At 35.3% G+C, this 20,952-nt stretch overlaps 1 protein-coding gene across 5 annotated transcripts in view; it reads right to left on the minus strand.

The window, feature by feature from the left end:
- The window catches only part of LOC123557160 (carbohydrate sulfotransferase 15-like), a 34,071-nt gene that overhangs the window by 5,017 nt on the left and 8,102 nt on the right, over window positions 1-20,952 (minus strand). For 3 of the 5 annotated variants that reach the window (XM_045348458.2, XM_045348454.2, XM_045348455.2), the window contains exons 2-4: window positions 6,849-7,560; window positions 6,238-6,448; window positions 3,701-3,817 (exon numbers count right to left, since the gene is read on the minus strand). In XM_045348458.2, the coding sequence (XP_045204393.2) occupies window positions 3,701-3,817; window positions 6,238-6,448; window positions 6,849-7,481 (961 nt within the window). In that variant the 5' untranslated portion in view covers window positions 7,482-7,560. Of the gene's footprint in view, window positions 1-3,700; window positions 3,818-6,237; window positions 6,449-6,848; window positions 7,561-9,399; window positions 9,684-20,952 lie in introns of those variants that run through there. The other 2 variants (XM_045348457.2, XM_045348456.2) reach the window with 2 other exon arrangements.

Here is a 20,952-nt window from a genome sequence, read left to right on the forward strand (position 1 = left end):
TATGTATATATATGATATACTTATATAGGCATATGAGTAAAATATTTGGTTATGTGTCTAGCACATATATAGGCCTATGAGTAAAATATTTGGTTATGTGTCTAGCACATATATATATAGGCCTATGAATAAAATATTTGGTTATGTGTCTAGCACCTGTGAATGAACTGGTCAATTTTTCAACTTGGACAATACCATCAAAAGGCTCATAATGCCTATGTTTAAAATGTGGCTGCCACATTTTCCGTTATGAACATAAAATACATTTATTTCTTGATAAATCCTATTTCTTATAATTACTTTCGTTACCATCTGGCAAAGGTTTGAATATTACTAATTCTAACACGACCAGCAAATAACCTACATACATGTAGAGCAAAATCTATCTCGGGTTATTCTGCGATAAACCACTCGCGTGCAATGACGTGATTCGATCCAGCTGCGTAGCACGGTCGTAAAATTTAAAGTAGTTACCATTTTTTCTTACACTTTTGATACTAGTATGTCGTGTTAGAATCGAAATAATAAGTTCCCAAGTATGATTTATCGTAAAATAACCCTTGTTTTTCGTTCCTATGCGAAACAATATATCACTCAGGCCTACGGCCTTCCTGATATATTCTTATGCATAAGAACTCAAAACTCGGGATATTCTACGATAAACCACGTTTGGGAACTTATTATTTCTTAAATATACTAGAAAGTTTTGGTGGCTCTGTTTTTATCACCTCCCTTTTCGACTCGAACTAGAACAGTTCATGTAGTTCTTTTCTAACCATGTAAGTACGCATTACATCTATTTGAAAAGCTGTTTCATCTGTTTTAAGATAAAATGAGCCGTGCCATGAGAAAGCCAACATAGTGGCTTTGCGACCAGCATGGATCTAGACCAGCCTGCGCATCCGCGCAATCTGGTCAGGATCCATGCTGTTCGCTTTCAAAGCCCATTGCAATTAGAGAAACTATTAGCGAACAGCATGGATCCTGACCAGACTGCGCGGATGCGCAGGCTGGTCTGGATCCGTGCTGGTCACAAACCCACTATGTTGGTTTTCTCATGGCGCGGCTCAAATGTTTAAGCATTATGGACCTTTAACTGTTAAAAGTGGTGCTTACCAAACAGATACTGACTGAAAGGCGAACAGTGCATATCTTGATCAGACTACGCGGATGTGCAAGCTGATAATTATCTACACTAGTTGCAAATGCAGAATCAATCGTGCTTAGCATGATAAGGGTTAGTTAATAATTTTATCTCCTAACTGCACCTACTGGTATACATTTTAGTAACAAATGCAAAAAAAACAAGAGCACCGCCTTGCGGGTGCTGACGCTCATCTGATTTTTTTTTGTGTTATAGAAATATTGTCCTACCCATGATTTTCTAAGTCTAAAAAGGGCCATCATTCTTGCAAAAAGCAGGATAGAGTTATGTTTCTTGATGTACAGTGTCCACTTATGATGGTGAAAAACTGTTGCAAGTTTTAAAGCAATAGCTTTGATAGTTTATGAGAAAAGTTGACTTAAACATAATACTCAACCAAGAAAATGATTTTCTAAGTCCAAAAGGGGCAATAATTATTGCAAAAAGCAGGATGGAGTTATGTTGCTTGCTGTACAGGGTCAGCTTATGATGGTGAACAAGTGTTGCAAGTTTCAAAGCAATAGCTTTGATAGTTTAAGAGAAAAAGTTGACCTAAACATAAAACTTAACCAAGAAATCTGATATTTTCTAAGTCCAAAAGGGGCCATAAATCTTGCAAAAAGCAGGACAGAGTTATGTTTCTTGCTGTACAGGGTCAACTTATGATGGTGAACAAGTGTTGCAAGTTTTAAAGCAATAGCTTTGATAGTTTTGGATAAAAGCTGACCTAAACATAAAACTTAACCAAGAAAACTGATTTTCTAAGTCCAAAAGGGGCAATAAATCTTGCAAAAAGCAAGATGGAGTTATGTTTCTTGATGTACAGGGTCTGCTTATGATGGTGAACAAGTATTCCAAGTTTCAAAGCAATAGCTTTGATAGTTTAGGAGAAAAGTTGACCTAAACATAAAACTTAACCAAGAAATCTGATATTTTCTAAGTACAAAAGGGGCCATAAATCTTGCAAAAAGCAAGATGGAGTTATGTTTCTTGCTATACAGGGTCAGCTTATGATGGTGAACAAGTATTCCAAGTTTCAAAGCAATAGCTTTGATAGTTTAGGAGAAAAGCTGACCTAAACATAAAACTTAACCAGGCAACGCCGACGCAGACGCCGACGCCGACGCCGACGCCGACAACCGCTCAAGTGATGACAATAACTCATCATTTTTTTTCAAAAAATCAGATGAGCTAAAAAAGGAATTTATATTGACAGAGTTCCTATTTTAACATACATCAATTCCTATTATACTGAACATCAGTATTGACGTATTCTGTCAAAGATACAGTAATAATATTTGCTCTATTATTAACGTCCGACATCATTGTCCAGCTGTTGGTAAATGCTATTTTGATCAATTCCACCATCAATGAAATACCTTAATGGTTTTTGGATCGAAGAACGTAAAATCAATCAAACAATATTCTACATATAGTGTTTGTCAGATATACCAACAGAACGTCCCAGCAAGCGAGGGAAACTTTTCAATAGGTATTACTTTCAACAACCATCAACTGTGAGAGGGCGAATTCTTGCGGGTGGAAGAAGTGGTCGCCCCACTAAAATCCGATGATACATTTCACATTATAGATTAAAAGTTTGACTTATCATCATGTATCAAAAGTATTTATAATGTCTGAAGTGGAAAGACCGGTCTCTGTCTGAAAGTATGTGCAAGACCTGCAATGCTCTTAGTCTGACCACAAGATATAAAGGTAACTTATAAGTTAATGGGGGCAGTGGGCAGTAAATTTGAAAATTCCTCAAATTTGCGTTGATAACAGTGCGAAAAATAATAGAAAATACAATTTTAAGTTGTTAGGGAAGTGTTGAGCTGATGTATTGCACATACTTAGCACTTCATCATGTGACATTTTCAGCCTCAGTCTGCTGATTCCATTGTTATCATAATAAAAACGGGTAAAACTCCGGATCAAGGACACTAAATTTTGAGGCAAAATCGAAAACAAAACTTGTCACGGCCACTTTAGAAACTACTAAAGAGATGCGAAAGCCTAAATTTCTTGATGATACACAGGCTCTCTCACACTTTACATGGTAGAACACAACTAAATAAAGTCTGCTCCTGTTTTGTGCAAGGGACAACAATAACTTGTTTTGTTTTGTTGAATTTGTTTTTAACCCCATAGACAGCTTAAATTAAGTGCATGTTTTGGCGACACTAAAGTTTATGTCAAAAGGCAAGTTAAGGCACAGGACCTAGGCATCCTGTAAACAAGCTTTATCACTTTCTAAACTGAAAGTATCATTAATCCTACAATCAGGGGCGACGACTCAAAATGGCTATATTAACCACTTGGCCTCAGCCTCCCCTAAGCGGTAAAGTAACGTTACCGTGACTGTTTCAGTCCGTTATTCTCATAACCTTGATAAAAAAGGGTCTGCGAACTGTAGTCCGTATATACTTCCTCAATAAGAACGTTATAAACAACACGTATTAATTATTTAGATAGAACAACAAGCCTTTAAAACCAAGGCCCTTATCCAGAGCCCCTACTGTACATCCAACAGAATGTGTGACGCTGGAATATTACCTGTTACTTTATTGTGATGTCCTTGGCTGTCGACCCCATTACGAATACTTGTTGTATCAAACTTTAGTGTGAATTCTTTGAGGGTCATACCCATTTTGAACCTTCCACCTCGATCTTCTGAAGACAGAAACAAACAAGAAGATATATAAACTAGCTGATCTGTGCACACGGCTATACCTCACTACTTTCGCGCAGAATATTGCGAAATAGACATGACATGTTCAAATCTAAATCCTATACTTTTTTCGGACATCTGGTTTCTGTAAGTGTGAAAAAAACTTTCGGAAGATCGTGTGATAATGCGATGAAAGAGATGTTTCGAAAACGGTGACTTTTCATTTTCCTTTTAAATTGTTAGTATGAATCGTACATTACCTGAAATACAAAACTGGTAAAAACACACTTACATGTTTCAAAATATTTAATATTGTCCGAAAAAATCATGTGAAATGGGATGGGGGAGGGGGTGATGGTAATTCGAAAGTTTTTACTGAGAAGCCAGGACAACGAAACCATGATTGACAAAAGCCGAAAGTATATTGATGAAAGTACGTTATGATTTCAACTTTTCACCGTCGTAGTTTCGTTCTTTGGACTTTTCAAAATAATAGTTTCGCGTTTTCATCGTTCGACTTTTCACTATTATAGTTTCGGTATTTCGGCTTTTGAACACGTAAGTAGCGCACTTTCAAAATATGAGCGATGGCCTTTACGGGGCATCATAGAAAATTGCTAATTCGTAAGGGAATAAATAAATTAGTTAATAAATTTCAGTTTCTCTAAAGAATGGATATCATATTTATTCAATCAGATTTTATTTCGATGATACACGCAACACGAAATCCTTTAAAATTAGTCTCAAACAAACATAAATGATTTTACAGTATAGAAAAAAACAGTCTTAAAAAGAACTTAAAAACTAACGGCAACAACCTAGGCTGATAACATAATTATTATAACATCTGCTTAATAACAATTTTAGCAACCGGAAGCACTTGCAGAAAATCGTTATTCAAGCACTAACTTATTTCCCTTTGGGGTCAATACCACACCATCCGTAGAAAATTAATTACAAAACTGAAGAATATATGAAATATTCATGATCTACAAATTGCAAACATGCCACCTAACATGCTAAAGGCCCACGGGGAGATGTCCATGCAATGACTGTTTTAAGCATGTTACATGTACACAATTTATCTCAACTAATTAAACTCGCCTGAAGGAAATAATACATGTCATGTTCAATGTATGGCTTATTTCATCTCCAAATGTAGAAAACAAATTGACTTATAAATATTTCAGAAGAGATGTCATGTCAAATTTTATCAAACTAAAAAAATCTTCAGGATTATGAAATTTATGAAATTTAAAGCCACCTGTTCAGATATTTTAAGCGAAACTAATCTGTCAAAAATCCTTAACATGTATGTACACCGAATGGACCAGTGGTTTAAACTCACTTGCATGCGAATTTTACAATATATCCTAGCTAAATAATCAAACATATTGTGCGAGGAGTAACCGGTTGCAAGGCTTTGAGAATAACATTCAGTCCATAATTTCCTGTTTTATTTACATTATATTCATATTTTCGTGTATCTCCTTACTTTATAAATCAGACAGTTAGATATCGAATATAGAGCAAAGTTCCACTGCTCAGTTCGAGAAGACGGACACATACTACGTGTACATTTTAGGAAACACTGAAAATGAAACAGAACTGACAATTTTGATTGAAAAAATTAATTAGTAATTTTGAAACAGAGTGAATGCTTACGGAAGGAGACATCATTTTTGCATTGGTCAAAAGAAACAGAAGGGGAAGAGGTCGAGTCAGGAGCAAAAGTATGGGTGCCCGTATTCCTTAAGACATCTCAGAGAATCTGTTTATCTCTTTGTTTAGGGTACAATGTTTTGTTGTGGATGATATGTTCCGCTTTATTTGTGTGTATAACTGATTCTTTATTACATATTAGTATGTCTTGACTATATTTGTATTAAATATTGTAAATGGACAAAGTCATTTGTAATGCCGATTTGCCACTAAATGAAATGAAAATGTTTATAGGCAGCTAAGGCTTTAGGTCACGTGAATTTCAATTTCGGACCATTTTACTTTAACAAAAAACCTTTAATGTTTGGTCTAAGCTCATATATCATTCAGTCATTTTATCCTTTATATTAAAATCTATGCTTTGAATTCATTTTAAAACTTGAAAATTTCATAAATTAGTAACAATGTTTCAATGTTCCGTTGCATACAAATCGTTCGTTAGCGTCTTATTATATACTTCCTGGCTCTTTTGTATCTCAAACAGAAAAAAATACATTATTTGTTTATAAACGATGTGAAGTAAAACTATTTTCCGTTCTACTTTGGCTGCGTTTTTTATTTATCTTTTCATTGATAAACCTCAAAATAATTTATAATAAATTTTTAGTGTTAAAGAGCTTCGACATTATGCCATTCGCTCACTTTAAGCATCATATTATGAAGCTGAACAGTTAAATTCGGTGCAATATGCATTACTTACTGATAGCAAAACGATTCCACGACCAGTACCATATTTCCTTGCCGAATATTCCCTTATTTGGAATAATATCCGGGTGCAGCAGAAGACGTTTGAAAAAATCAGATGTTCCACTCTTACATATTCCTATCAAATGAAAGTACGGTAAACAACGGAACACACCGCCTTCCATCCAACATGGGTTTTTGTACTCTGGTAAAAGTTCTGGGCGTTTCTGCAAGACGGGAAAAAATAAATTCGTATTCAGCATTATGATAATCCATTCGTAGTAATGCAATCTTGCCATTGATGGTCAAAGTTATTTTAAATGCTCTGTTATAATCTTCAAATTGGCATAAAACTTATCTTAAATCATTTTTGCGTTTTGTGAAGTCTATCACTTCATCTCGGTCATATCCGTCAAACTCCGTTAAGTCCATTATCGCCGAGGGATACCAACCGCCCATGTTTAAGACAAGGGGTGTTTTCAATACTAAAACGTCAAATACACAACAAGTCTGTAGTGAGACTGAATATACAAATCTGCATTAATTATGTAACATTATTAACTTATTTTGAAAACCAGTTTTTTCGTTTTACACGTAAATATGACATTATGATATTTCTGAACTTACCATACAAAGTATATCCTCAACGCCAGTGTTACGTCTGGGCTTAGCGCACGGGTCCGGCATTCCCGGAAATTCCTTACTGCCTGTCCCCGGAGATCCTTCCAAAGGTCCTTTCTTTGCAACACTTGTTGTAATTTCCTTGGTAACACTTTCAGAATTAACATTGGCAATGCTTTTAGAATTAACATTTGCAACACCCTGAGTTTTAACTTTGGCAACACCCTGAGATTTAACATTAGCAACGTTGCTAGAATATTTTGAATTTTTGATAGGTTTGATGATCGTTTTAGAACTAATATTTTTATACTTGTTTTGAAATTGAGTATTTACATTTTGATTAATAGGAATAGATGTATTAGTTTCTTTTTCTATAAGCATTTTATGTAATATTATGGAATTTTCCAAAACTCTAGATGCATTGTATCTAAACGTTGTCACATTCCTAAAAACTTGAAAATTGTTAGAAAAACGTTCCGTTGAGCCGTACATAACAGATAACGTTAAAAACATCAGCGCGAACGTCACGAAGAACGTCCGTTTAACTTTGGTTATACATGCAGCTGCCTGAGAATTATAATCCTGAAACGTTTTCATCGTTGTTATCTCCCCTTCAATTAACGGGTTTTTGCTCGTCATTTTCTCTGTATTTCTCCAAATCCACAGTGTTATAACTTCGTCTTATATCTTCATTTTGATAAAAGCCGTAATATCTCAGCTGAAAGAAAATGAAATGAAGATGTATATCTGAACAATGCAAAAATTCCGTCCACTTCACGCATCTCTGTTTGACCACAGGAACCTGAAATTCTATCAATAATCAAGCCAACACAAGTCTGAATAAAAAAGACCCACCTCTCTACATATGAGCCGTGCCATGGGAAAACCAACATAATGGCTTTGCGACCAGCATGGATCCAGACCATCCTGCGCATCCGCGCAGTCTGGTCAGGATCCATGCTGTTCGCTACCGGTTTCTCTAATTGCAGTAGGCTTTAAAAGTGAACAGCATGGATCCTGACTAGACTGCGCGGATGCGCAGGCTGGTCTGGATCCATGCTGGTCGCAAACCCACTATGTTGGTTTTCTCATGGCACGGCTCATATAAAAAAACAACACTTTTATATATAGAGGGGGTCTTTTTTATTCAGTCTTGTGTTGGCTTGATTACTGATAGAATTTCAGGCTCCTGTGTTTAGACAATATAAATTCTGAGCAAACCCAACCGCGCTAACCATGATACAGTTCACTGAGCAATACTCACGGTGGTTCTTTTTTCGCTAATTTTCGCGATGGTTCTATTTTCGCTAATGTTCATGGTGATTCTATTCCCGCTATTATTACATACTCGTTTCTATTGCCCGTTAAATTACGCTGGTACCGGAAGCGTCAATATTTTTCCATACACTGACGCCTGAATTTCATATAGGGTGCGTGACGTAATTCAGTGTATGTTGTTGCACTATTTTTTCTATTTAGTTCAGTATTGTCAATCCTATTCAGGCTGTTGAACAAATTTATGATATTTACTTTCTATTTATACGTGTAAATGCGTATGTAATAAAAAGGTTATTATCTTTGCATCGGGAAATATGCACGAGTTCTTTAGAGGGAATATTGCGCGACTTTCGGGGTTCGATTTCTGCAAATATTCGCGATGGTTCTATTTTCGCTATTATTCGCAGTGTTTTCATCTTCGCTAGTGTTCACGGCGATTCTATTCTCGCTAATGTTCACAGTGGTTCTATTCTCGCTAATGTTCCAGGAGGTTCTATTTTGGCCTAAATTCGCGAGTAATGCATAATGTCTGTGATTATTAATGTGCATCATGTCCTATAACGCAAACTCTCACGTTTCGCGAATTCTTAACACCGTGAATAAAGTCTTAAAGTCAAATCCAAGACTGTCATTAGAAAAAAAAATCCATCATTCTGATACGATATTCACACGCATTGTAAAAACACACACACAGCGTAAAATATCAAATTTTAAATGACCACTGAAAATCAACATGCTATAAACCCGTTCCATATTATGTTCCATATACTTTGCACATTGGAAAATCAATCACAGACGTAACTAGTACCTGGCTCGTTGAGTATATATACGAGAAACTATAAAATATCATCGCAACATCTCGAAGGCTGAGTGCTTAAAGTATTTGTTTCTTACGCAAAGCTTCCGGTTTATAATCGAGTGAAGATCTATACTCTTTAACAGTGTGCTTCATGTTTACATTATACACGTATTGCACATAATTTTGACTTTTGACAAATCATTCAAACAAGTCATTCGGCAAATGGTTGTTACATAGTATCAGAAATGAATTTACAAACAAGCCTGTGTTGAACTATGGACCGTCAGTTCGAAAAAAAAAAGAAGAAAAAAAATACGGACCAACAATTTACATATGGAGTCTTGTAATATTTCAGTTATTACCATTACGTATATGTTACTCAAACGTAGGTTCAATTTATTTATAAATCAAAGAAATTTAAAAGAACTTTAGATGAGAAAACGAACGCCTTGTATAATATACACAATTTGAACTTCTTACCTTTATGACTTCGTAAATTCCCTCTAAAGTTTCAAATGTATATCACAAAGTATCCAAAACCCTAATATATCATTAAAATCATGTCTAGCTTAATTATACTATATCTTAATAAAACATACTCACTTAGTATTTAGTTCATACACAAACAACATCACTACACATGTTTTACAACAAAAACCCTTAAAACATCACTTAATAGCATCCGCTGAAAAAACTGTGCTACATATATGCACGTGTAGTATTATTTCTTCAGGAAAGACGCCTAAGAACACATCTATAAATGAGACACAAACTTAATGCTTTCGCAATTCGTTATACATGTGTCTTTTAAGAACATGTCATTATTTCGGGTGGGAGAAACGCTTGAAAATCCGATTATCAGAGATCTCTAAATATACAATGTACTACAATATTACAGTCATTGTATACCTTAAAAATTCAATACCACTCGGCTAATATGCGATTATATACTGCCTGGTTTAGTACGTTGGTCTCTTTTTATGTCTTAAACTTAATCTAAATCTTCTATAAGACTTTGTTAAATAATACCAATAAAGTTTAACAATGAATTAATCGATGTATTTCATAATTATGTTAAATATAGATTGACCAACAAGCCGATGTAAGCACTAATAATAGAAAGAATAATACATTCTGAACTAACACTGTTCCTGCAGAAAACATGATGCTGTTTCAAACGGTTGATCAGGTTTGGTCAAGTAATGGATTTGTCGGAACTTTAGCCACCGTTTGTGTTCACTGAGTGTTTAATAGATATTTGATTTTCAAAGTTGAGTTTTCTATCATGATTACCCAACAAAATGCAGCTGTTTTAGTATAAGAGTATTTTACAAATAGTCAATACTTTGCCTTAGCAATGATAGAATATATGAACTAATGTATTTTAATTTTGCATTATATATATATATATATATATTAGCCTAAATTAGCCGCAAAACTAATTAGAACTGCCAGTTTGTTAAATCATTATTACCTTCCTTTACCTATTTTGGTTGCTCATTACCAATATATATATATATATATATATATATATATATATATATATATATATATATATATATTAGCCTAAATTAGCCGCAAAACTAATTAGAACTGCAAGTTTGTTAAATCATTATTACCTTCCTTTACCTATTTTGGTTGCTCATTATCAAAATTGACTGGGAGTAAATGAATGCGGATGTTACACGCCATCATAGTTTAAAATACGCCTTTCTGTAAAGATTGTTGAAATATTCAAATATCTATCAAAAGCAAATGTAAAACTAGAAATTGTTCTGTAATCGCTATCTAAATATTTTTTTCATATTAAAGGGAAGTAATTCACAAAATTACTTAAGAAGTTTCTAATAAGGAAGGATCTGTCTCTGTATAATACGTCTTATTTTTCCTTAAATAAACCTCAAACGAAATATACGAGAACCTCTCCGCCATTTTGAAACTACAGGAACCACGCTCACCCGCTAGTGAACTATAATTAAAAGTAGGTCATGTCCGTTAACTAGAGGCAGTTCGACGCCACAATGGCTACACTATAGTTACAATAATAGATGATCAAAATAGGCCTACCTTTATCTTCTCAGGTATTCTTTCATACAAATCAATATCAGCAGTCACAGAAAGTGTCAAATTACCTGGCGCATGGCGACATTGATTGTAATAACGGTCTTTAAAGCGAGTAAGATATGAAACAACAAGATGGCAAAGATGTTTCCGTTTATGAAGAAAACACCAAATTTTGCATGAAATTACTTTAAGGAATCCTAAATCCTACAAGCGGAGGAGACCCACTCTATCTGCCCTGGAACCTCCTTTAAATCAATTTCCTTATATTGAAATTTATCTACATGTATATAGTAATGTTTCGTATTATCTAAACATGGATAACATATTACTGACATGGACCGACAACCATTTGGTATTGACAAATATACAAAGTTTACCCCAAAATACTCCTATTTCTATACATAATATAAAAGAGACACAATCAGGAATTTACTGTATATTCAATTTAAAACAGAGTTTTTATGAAGAAAGCACAAACGTTTGTATTTAACTATCATAAAGTACACTGAATCGGGAAAGGATGTTGGCTTGAACCAACCAAAAAAGAGGTCCCACAGGGAAACTACGTTTTATTTATTTCAGTCAAATATATATCTAGAACTATTTCCAAAAGGTAAAGGGGAATATTCAACATTTGACAATGTATGTATTTAGAGAGTTTAATGAATATTAACTTGTGAAAAAATTGTGAAAATCGGACCAATAACGTTAAAGATATGGCGATTTAAATGTTAACAGTTTAATGAAACGGCAGCCATTTTGAACACGGTGACGTCATCGTTTGTTCCCTATATACACAGGCATTATCAAATGTTGCAAAATGTTGCAAAATCTCCTTTAATTCAATACCTTGATCAAATATAACTTCCACACAAAATTTATTCAATAACATTTTATAGATATTCAATTACTGTGTCATATACGTGTAGTTTTATTCCTGAACAAGAACACATCTATAAATGAGACACAAATATGTCTCCACAATTCGTATTGAGTCTATATGTACATGCCATTCTTTCTTGAAAATCCGATTAAATATACTACTATTATAAATTCAATACCGCTCGGTCAATATGCAATTATATAATGCTGGCCTCTTTTTTAATATGTCTTATGCCAAACCTATAAATAATATTGATAAAGTTTAACATTTCAGTATGTTAACTATAGATTGAGCAGCAATAATATACTCAAACGCAAAAGAATGTGTGCACTTTTTAAATTTGAATATTTTCAGTTCTAAATGAGGTATCCGTCTACAATTTGCTCGAAGCATGTTCTATTGATCTTCCTTCAATTTTGCGATAAAAACTGGGTGGAGTCAAAATAACTAGCGATAGTGGACTTTTGCACGATTTGCACGTGCTGCCCATTGGAAATTTACATGTCTACAAAAACGTGTTTTGTCAGTTTTTGTATACTTTTGGTGAAAGGAAAAACACATTAGATTTCAAATCTGTGCTGTAATAAAATGCCACGACTTTGTGAAACTCGGCGAATTGGAGCTTCAACGGGATGACAACGTTATTTACGTCAAAAGAACGTTTCTAGGTGACAAAGTAATGTCATAACTCTTTTGCACCAGCAATTTTAGCAAACTGGCCGGGTTGCTGTACGCCAAAGATCCAGCAGACCTCGGGTGACAACCGCTACTCAAGAATGGAATAAAATTCCTCGTGACGTCATTCTACTGTTACGATAGGCCTAAGCGTTGCCATATCAATGCTTGAATAAATAGTAGATAGTCACTTACGATATTTAAACGAAATAATGTTTGAGGAAGCGGCAGTTTTTTATCATCTGACAAGAGAGAAATTTACAACTTCCGTTTTTGACCCCTATTGGCTTTGAATAGCCAAGAATCCCCATAAATGTCAATTGTTTTAAAACAATCGAAACACATCAAGATTGGCCATAAACTGCACTAAATTTTGGTACCAAACATGACATACTTAATAGACAAAATATTCTACTTCGGACAGCATAATCTACTTCAGTTGGCGAAACCCAGAGTGCACACTTTCTTTTGCGTTTGAGTATAGTTTGCTGTTTAAGTTTTACTGACCTCTTAAAAGTGCAACAGACTTTTAACAAACCTTTGTAATATATGGATGTGGCCACTGAGTCATGCACTGCGAGTTCAAATCAGTCTTGCGACTTCCATTTTTTTCCAAGAAAGCGTGTTCATCAGTGATAAATAACCTTTAAGTTTTCTTTACAATCGCATTTAAACAAATGTGAGTAAAATAATAAGAATAATAAATTCTGAACTAACACTGTACCTGCTGAAAACATGCCGCTGTTTCAAACGGTTGATCAGGTTTGGTCAAGTAATGGATTTGTTCGAAACTTTGCAACTGATCATTCATATCATTTTGTGTTCATTGAGTGTTAAACAGTAGGGGAAACTTCCCGTTCGGGAAGTCAACCACTGGGTTTTCCGTACTTCCTGTACGCAAAACTTGATACTTAATATAGTAACGAGCTTCCCATCACCTTATTTCGGCGAGAGCCATCTAAGAACGAATTCGCGACCTGGACTAACCCATGTCACGAGACTGATCAGATCAGACTATTTGATAACGCATACAGATGATTTATCAAAATGAAAAATATATGCAACACTGCCTAGTCTATCTTTTCACTTTGCTAAATGTGCAACGCTGAATGAAATGTCAGACAAAAGGTTTTATCCTGGCTAAACGCTGTTTACAGTTTAAAAGTTATGTTTCTCTCAGTATATATAGCAAGACTATTGTTATATCTAGAAATAGTAAGTTAGTTTAATAAATACTATAGTATGATAAAAACCTGTTCAAATACAGGTATCAATTTACAGAGAGAGCTGACTACGGTTTAGCCGATCAATTCAAGTCTTCTAGGTACAGAAGTGTCTTCCCGACCACTGCTGTTATTATTCGTCATAAAAAACGAAGCAAAATTGCAACCCTACGAAACCACTGTGAAAAAAATTAAGGCTGATCACTACCAAATAGAATGTAAGCCTCCGCAGGTCTAGTCACAAGTAGTCCAAATATAAATAGTACTAATCTTTTTTCCTTTCCTAGTGCATTTTCTCGGCAGCAACGTGCTTACTTTTACCCTACCGCGTTTCAGTATGTATCACTTTGCATTCTAATGAAATCGGCATGTTCCTATCGCATGCTAGATAAAAATAGCGGCGTAAGAATTTAATGTCACGAAAAGAGAAATTAAAAGAAGCGAAAAGTAGTAAATTCAGCGGGTTGTATTTAACGAACTGTAGTTTTCTTATATAAAGATTAACACCTCCTTTTCTTTTTGTTTTTCTAAAGTAGCGATCTAGTTCTTTATGAGAATATAAGTCTCTGAAAATCTGATATGCTAGAAAATGTCGAAACACCGTTATGAAATGAGTGGATTTTATATGAAATAAAGAACAGCTGGATTTAGTGGTGTTCAGCCTATAAGAGCATGATCAACAATTAAGTTAAGTTCGCCGTCTTATCGGTAAAATTCTCCCCCTTTGAAAACGCCTGACTGGGCGATATCGATTTTTTATCTGTTTGGCATTTTCCAATAGAAACAAACAAGGAAACTGTTTTTGAACAAATATTGCTTTCATTAGAATGAACGCACAATATTTATTATCCTATTGAATTGAAGTGTTCGCCATTCTTTTTTCTTTACAAAGATATTAAAAATATTTATTTAAAATGAAGAATTAATGCTTTCATTGGACAACCGTGACTTTTTATTTAATACTAAACCGCGATGCACGATGGTACGATGACGAAAACGCGATGGTGCGATGGCCCGATGATGAAACAACGATGGTACGATGATGAAAACGCGATGGCACGATGATGAAATCGCGATGGTGCGATGATGAAATGTCGATGTAATATTGCGTTTTCATCATCGTACCAGCAGTGTTCGAAATAAGTGCCTGCCCGATTGCCCTGGCAAGTAAAAAACCATGACGGGCAAGTAAAACTGACTGCTGAATTGCCCGACGGGCAAGCTGCGAAAAAAGTCTTTGACTTACACCGCCAGCCCGAAGCCAGAGTCGAGTAATTTGCAGATCAGTCGAGTATAAAATCCAACCTTCACGCTCGACCGGTCGAGTGAATTTAACCCCTAATATCCAACAAATGTCAATTGTGTACACTTTTCAATACATCCAAAGTTTTCGAAGGAGAACAAAATCAATACACTGTGACGTAACGTGATTAGCTCCGCCCCGTTTAACTCTTGATGACTGACTGCCTCCTGAAGCATCATGTTTGATAAAGAGACCGTCAGTAAATCGTGTTTTATAAAGAGACTGTAAAATGTAATCCGTCATTCACATCAGCTGACATGTTGAGAAGGCGCTGATTGCCGATAATAAAAAGATTAAGAGTTGGTAAGCTGTTTGCTCCGAAGTCGGAAGACTATAGAAATAATTGTCGCAATGATACCGACAATTCCAGCACAAAAAAGATAAATGAATAAATTTTATTTGCTAATTGGTGAGTAAAATAGACATTTCAAAGTCAAAGTTAAAAAACTTTTTTCCGATGAGTAATAAATTTGCTACTTACTTTGAAATTTCGAAAATTATAAATCCTGCTTTTACAGTATTAAAAAAAAAAAACAACACACACACACACTTCAATCCGTCTCCTATTTAGGTTACACAACTGATATCTATGACACATTTTGATGCACATGGCAGCTGACTTCAAAGGCAAATTTTCCTTTATTGATTTTCGGTATTGCTCTTTGGTGTGGGATGAAAGTTATCTGCTTGGACATTGCCGAGTGATTGACGTAATTTGACATAATTCTACATGAGGTTTATAAAAATGTACATCAGTTTTTTTTTGTGGATTTTTATTATGTAGAGGATGAACAGTAAGTTTGTTGATTTTAATATTTAATGCTGACTGTTGCAAATGCTGACTGTTGCTATACTTATAATAAAACTATAAAATAGTTTTTGTTAAATATAATGTTTTCTTATCATTCTAGTGGTCATTTTCTTTAAATTCTATTACTTTACACCATGTTTTGAACCAATTAAATATGAAGGTGATATTCCTGATGACGATGATGATAAGGGTCATTGTACAAAGTAATACTAGAACTCCAAGAAAATTTAAAAGGGACTGCAAAATCTGAATGTTAGGCAGTCCTGACTCCATGAAATTGAATCCTTATGCCATGGAAGCCCTTCTGTGAATGAGAAATATAACTTTGATGATTAGGATGATGATGAGCCAGAGTTACCACAGGAGGCTGGGTTTTCGTCTGTTCTGACTTTCAGCGAATAAATAATAAAGAAAATGTTATGACTATTCATTTACTGGAATGTATTGCTCTACAAAGCAATGCTGATTCATTTCATATGTAATGCTGAAATACAAATCATTTTTCAGGCTAGCAAAGTTAACTTGTATTTTGGCTAGTACTATTTCAAAGGCACTAGCCCCAACGTTCTGGTATTGAACGTGTTTTTAAAGAAGAGATCCAGGGCAAGTTGGAATCTAAGGGGGCAAGTTGAAATCAGTTCTAGGTTGCCCTACGGGCAAGTTGGAATTCAGATTTATTTCACACACCGAGTACCATCGCGTTTTCACCATCGTACCATCGCGTTTTCATCATCGTACCATCGCGTTTTCACCATCTTACCATCGCGTTTTCATCATCGTACCATCGCGTTTTCACCTCCGTGTCATCGCGTTTTCATCATCGTTCGATAGCATTTTCACCATTGTACCATCGCGTTATCACCATCGTACCATTGCATTTTCACCATCGTACCATCGCCTTCCGGAGGTCATGCGCAGTGGTACAGTATATGTGTCAGTAAAATACAGGCTTGATACAATCTCATTTACACATTGCACTATGTACCTTCTACATCCTAACAAGAATAAGCTGAGTTTGAATAATACCATGTGACTATTACACCAAGCCTTTTATTTACTTTCATGCATACATAAAATACAAAGGACGTGGCCTTGAAGATTTTACAGTTTTAATGAACTGAGCACTGAACATTTTGTAAAACATTTTGCAAAACAGCAGAATCTAAATGGTAAATTTCTTCTCACAAAATACATTGAGATACATTCATCTATTGTTGACAAAAATACAAGTGTACGGGACTATGCATTTCTAACCGGAAGGCCTTGGTACGATGGTGAAAACGCGATGGTACGATGGTGAAACCACGATGGTACGACGATGATAACGCGATGGCTTGATGGTGAAAACGCGATGGTAAGATGGTGAAAACTCGATGGTACGATGGTGAACGATGGTGCGATGATGATAACGCGATGGCACGATGGTGAAAACGCGATGGCACGATGATGAAACCACGATGGTGCGATGATGATAACTCGATGGCACGATGGTGAAAACGCGATGGCACGATGATGAAAACGCGATGGCACGATGGTGCTATGGTGAAAACGCGATGGTACGATGATGAAAACGCGATATTACATCGACATTTCACCATCGTACCATCGCGATTTCATCATCACGCCATCGCGTTTTCACCATCGTACCATCGTTGTTTCATCATCGTCCCATCGCCCCATCGCGTTTTCGTCATCGTACCATCGTGCATCGCGGTTAAGTATTAAATAAAAAGTTACGATTGTCCAAACGGAACACCGTACTGTAGTCATTTTATTCATCTTTTGAGAAAATTTATTATCCTTTTGAAGTATTCTACAGACGATAATTTTTTTATATATGTTTTTGTTTTTAAATTATTTCAATGTCTTCTTGCTTCCCTAGACGTTTAAAAGTTGGTGATTTTTGTAAAAATTCATCTGTTCGTGGTATTTCCTAACGCGCGCGGAAACATACGAACTCTACCGAAGTTAACACTTACCCTGCTAAATTTCTAAAATGGACTGGTCCATCATTCAATTTCAGCAATACCATTTATTATTCGAAGGGGTGTTCACTGAAAATTTACTGACTGAATAGCGAACAGTGCAGACTGATCTTGGTCTGCACTGGTCGCAAAAGCAGAATCACTTGCTGCCAACAGGCTAAAGGTTAAGCTGCCGATGACATAGCCCAAACCGTGATTCTAGTTACCTCCCCTGACGGTCCGTCCACAGAGTCACATGCAACGACTACTTAAAATCGGCGTAATCGAAGTACTTCAAACTTGAACCATTTAAATTGTTAAAATGTCGTATTTAGTTTTGCAATTTGCAAAATGATAGATAAATGACAGAATAACACAAATGATATGAAAACCTCATAGACTTCTTGTCTTATTACAATTCGCCGACCATCTTTTTTAAAGATATTTTTTGTTTGACTTGTTTCGTCCAAAAGGCCAGGTGCATAAGTAATACATTGTTGTAAATTTCAGAAATATGTCTAAATTTATACTGTTCATTTTTTTAATATCCTTGTAAAAATTATACTCAACTTTAAAAAGTACTTGATTTCCCGATCGGGAAGCTCGTTATATACAATGTAGTTTATACTGAACTGATTGTTTTTCATATAGTACTTAAGTTGCACAAATAATACCATACATCAAAACATCTGAACGGTAGACATTTAGATAAAGTATCTAAGTTTAACTTGGTATATTTCATTTGCTGACACCATTTATACTCTTATGCACCGGGCCTTTCGACGGAAACAAGTAAAAACATCATGAATTTGCCTCCCAAACAGGAAATAAGTTACTATATTTAGTAACAAGTTTCCCTTTCGGGAAATAGGGGAAAACGAAATTGATTTCCCGAAATGGAAGTTTCCACTAGACTAAGTATAAATTTAATGCACTTACTCGACATGACGGGTTCACTCGAAAGAAACACAAAGTCCCGACCAGAATCCTTCTATATTAAATATAAAATGAAATGTAATAGCTCAATATACGATCACTCACAAAAGAACGCGATGACCGAACACATATTCTAATCCCTTTTAGTCTCAAAACTATTAATTGCTGTCTTGCTCCTTTGATTGAACAATTGCTTCGGCTTGTCTCGGCTTGTGTTTGCACTTATAATTGTGTCAGGACAGTTTTATGAAAGCTGTTAAAAATATGTTTGACATTTTCAAGGTGAATGTGATACAGATTGAAATGAGTGATTAAAAAATTGAAAATGAATAAAATATTAAATTTTTTCTTTTGTTGTTGTTCTTTCGTCGTTCACATTGTGATTTGCACGATTTGCTTGTTATAACAAATTCCCATGTCACCATAAATTTGTTCCTGAAAGTAATCCAAATATAAATAGTGCTAATCTTTTTCCCTTTCCTAGTGCCTTTTCTCAACAGCAATGTGCTTACTTTTACCCTGCCGCGTTTCAGTATATATCACTTTGCCTTCTATTGAAACTGGTATGTTCCTATCGCATGCTAGGTAAAAACACTGTCGTATACGTGCAACGGCTGGGATTTTCCGTGAGCCGGAGAGGACACACCAAGATGGCGGACGAAAGTGACGCTAGAAGGTAGGAGCTTGTTTTTGTATCCCGTTTTATCTAATTCATGCCTTTTGGTTCACACATTTAGTCGAGACTAATGCAGAAAACCTTCCTCCGCATGCCGTAACTGCTCATATCTCCAGTATTTCTATGTTTTCCCCAAAACGTCCTCCTGAACTTGACATTTTACAGGTCAGAAAAATCGAAGCGAAGGCGGCATGTTTTCAAGGTCACAGTTTCTCATGCAGTAGCAACTAGATCCGTATATCATGTCCTATATGCTGAAAATAAAGCACTTTTCATTTCTGACGCTGATTTTAGTTCGATGCAAGTGCCTAATCTAAGAAGTAAATTCAGCAAGTTGTATTTAACGAACTGTAGTTTTATCATATAACAAGTTATTACTCCTTTACATTTTTTTTCTAAGGAAATGATATAGTTCTTTATAGGAATATAGAACTCTCTGCAAGTCTAATACGCTAAAATGTCGATAAAACGTTATAAAGTAAATGGATTTTATATGAAATAAAGAACAGCTCGATTTAGTGGTGTTCAGCTTTAAACTATATTTACTATTTTGTTCTCCGTAGATCTATGTCAGATATATTCTGATAATTCACCATCACACGGCTACTAAACGCTAGCGCCACCACCAAATTGTGGTGATAAGGAAAAGAGCTATCGATATTTCCGTGGTGCAGCTATCGCCCTTTTCTACTTGTAAACAAGTGAGTAAAATATATATTTTATCTTATATTTTTATTGATAGAACTTTTTTCGAAAATCGAAGAATGTAGTTCCGTGTAACAACACTTAAACTACAGGTTGGCTGTAATTTCATTAAAATATTATGCAAATTGTGGTGTCAGGAGCTTTTCTCCCGAATCTGACAGTGACACATTTTTATATCGGTCAGTATTCGAGCACCATTCTGATGAACAGACAGACTGTAAGAACATACCTGCATATGCAAATGGTGTAGAAATGAATTACACGTATTCCCACACACCAAAGAATGAGGAAAAACACAGTAAAAAGAAAAAACACCACTATTATTCTAAGTGGTGGCGCTATCACTCTAGTGGTGGCGCTATACAGTAGTGGTGGCGCTGTTGTGGCTAATATATTCAATTTTAATGTATGAAAATCCCTCAGCGGAGCTTTATATGGTTGTTGAAATCGAGGACTTGAATTAATTGTAAAATTTCTGTCTGTTACAATGAAAATACGTAGATCTTTCAATTTACATGAGCGGTCTAGCGGTACCACTTGAGATTATCAGTTACCTTTACAATGGGATAAATTTTGTGAAAAGATGCTTTGGAAGCATGGACTGAAACCGACAAACATGACAGCAGACTCGGTTTGGTCGTGCATGAATTGAAATGAGATATGTATCATCCCTCACGTCTTCTAGCATTAAAATTAAAAGATTACAGTGTCTTTAAAATTATTTTATATTTGAGAGAGAATTTTGGTGAGGACTATTTTTCTAATTCACATGTTAAAACTGATTTATCCTGGA

The sequence above is a fragment of the Mercenaria mercenaria genome, chromosome 5 (assembly GCF_021730395.1).
Source record: "Mercenaria mercenaria strain notata chromosome 5, MADL_Memer_1, whole genome shotgun sequence".
In the NCBI taxonomy this organism is placed as follows: domain Eukaryota; kingdom Metazoa; phylum Mollusca; class Bivalvia; order Venerida; family Veneridae; genus Mercenaria; species Mercenaria mercenaria.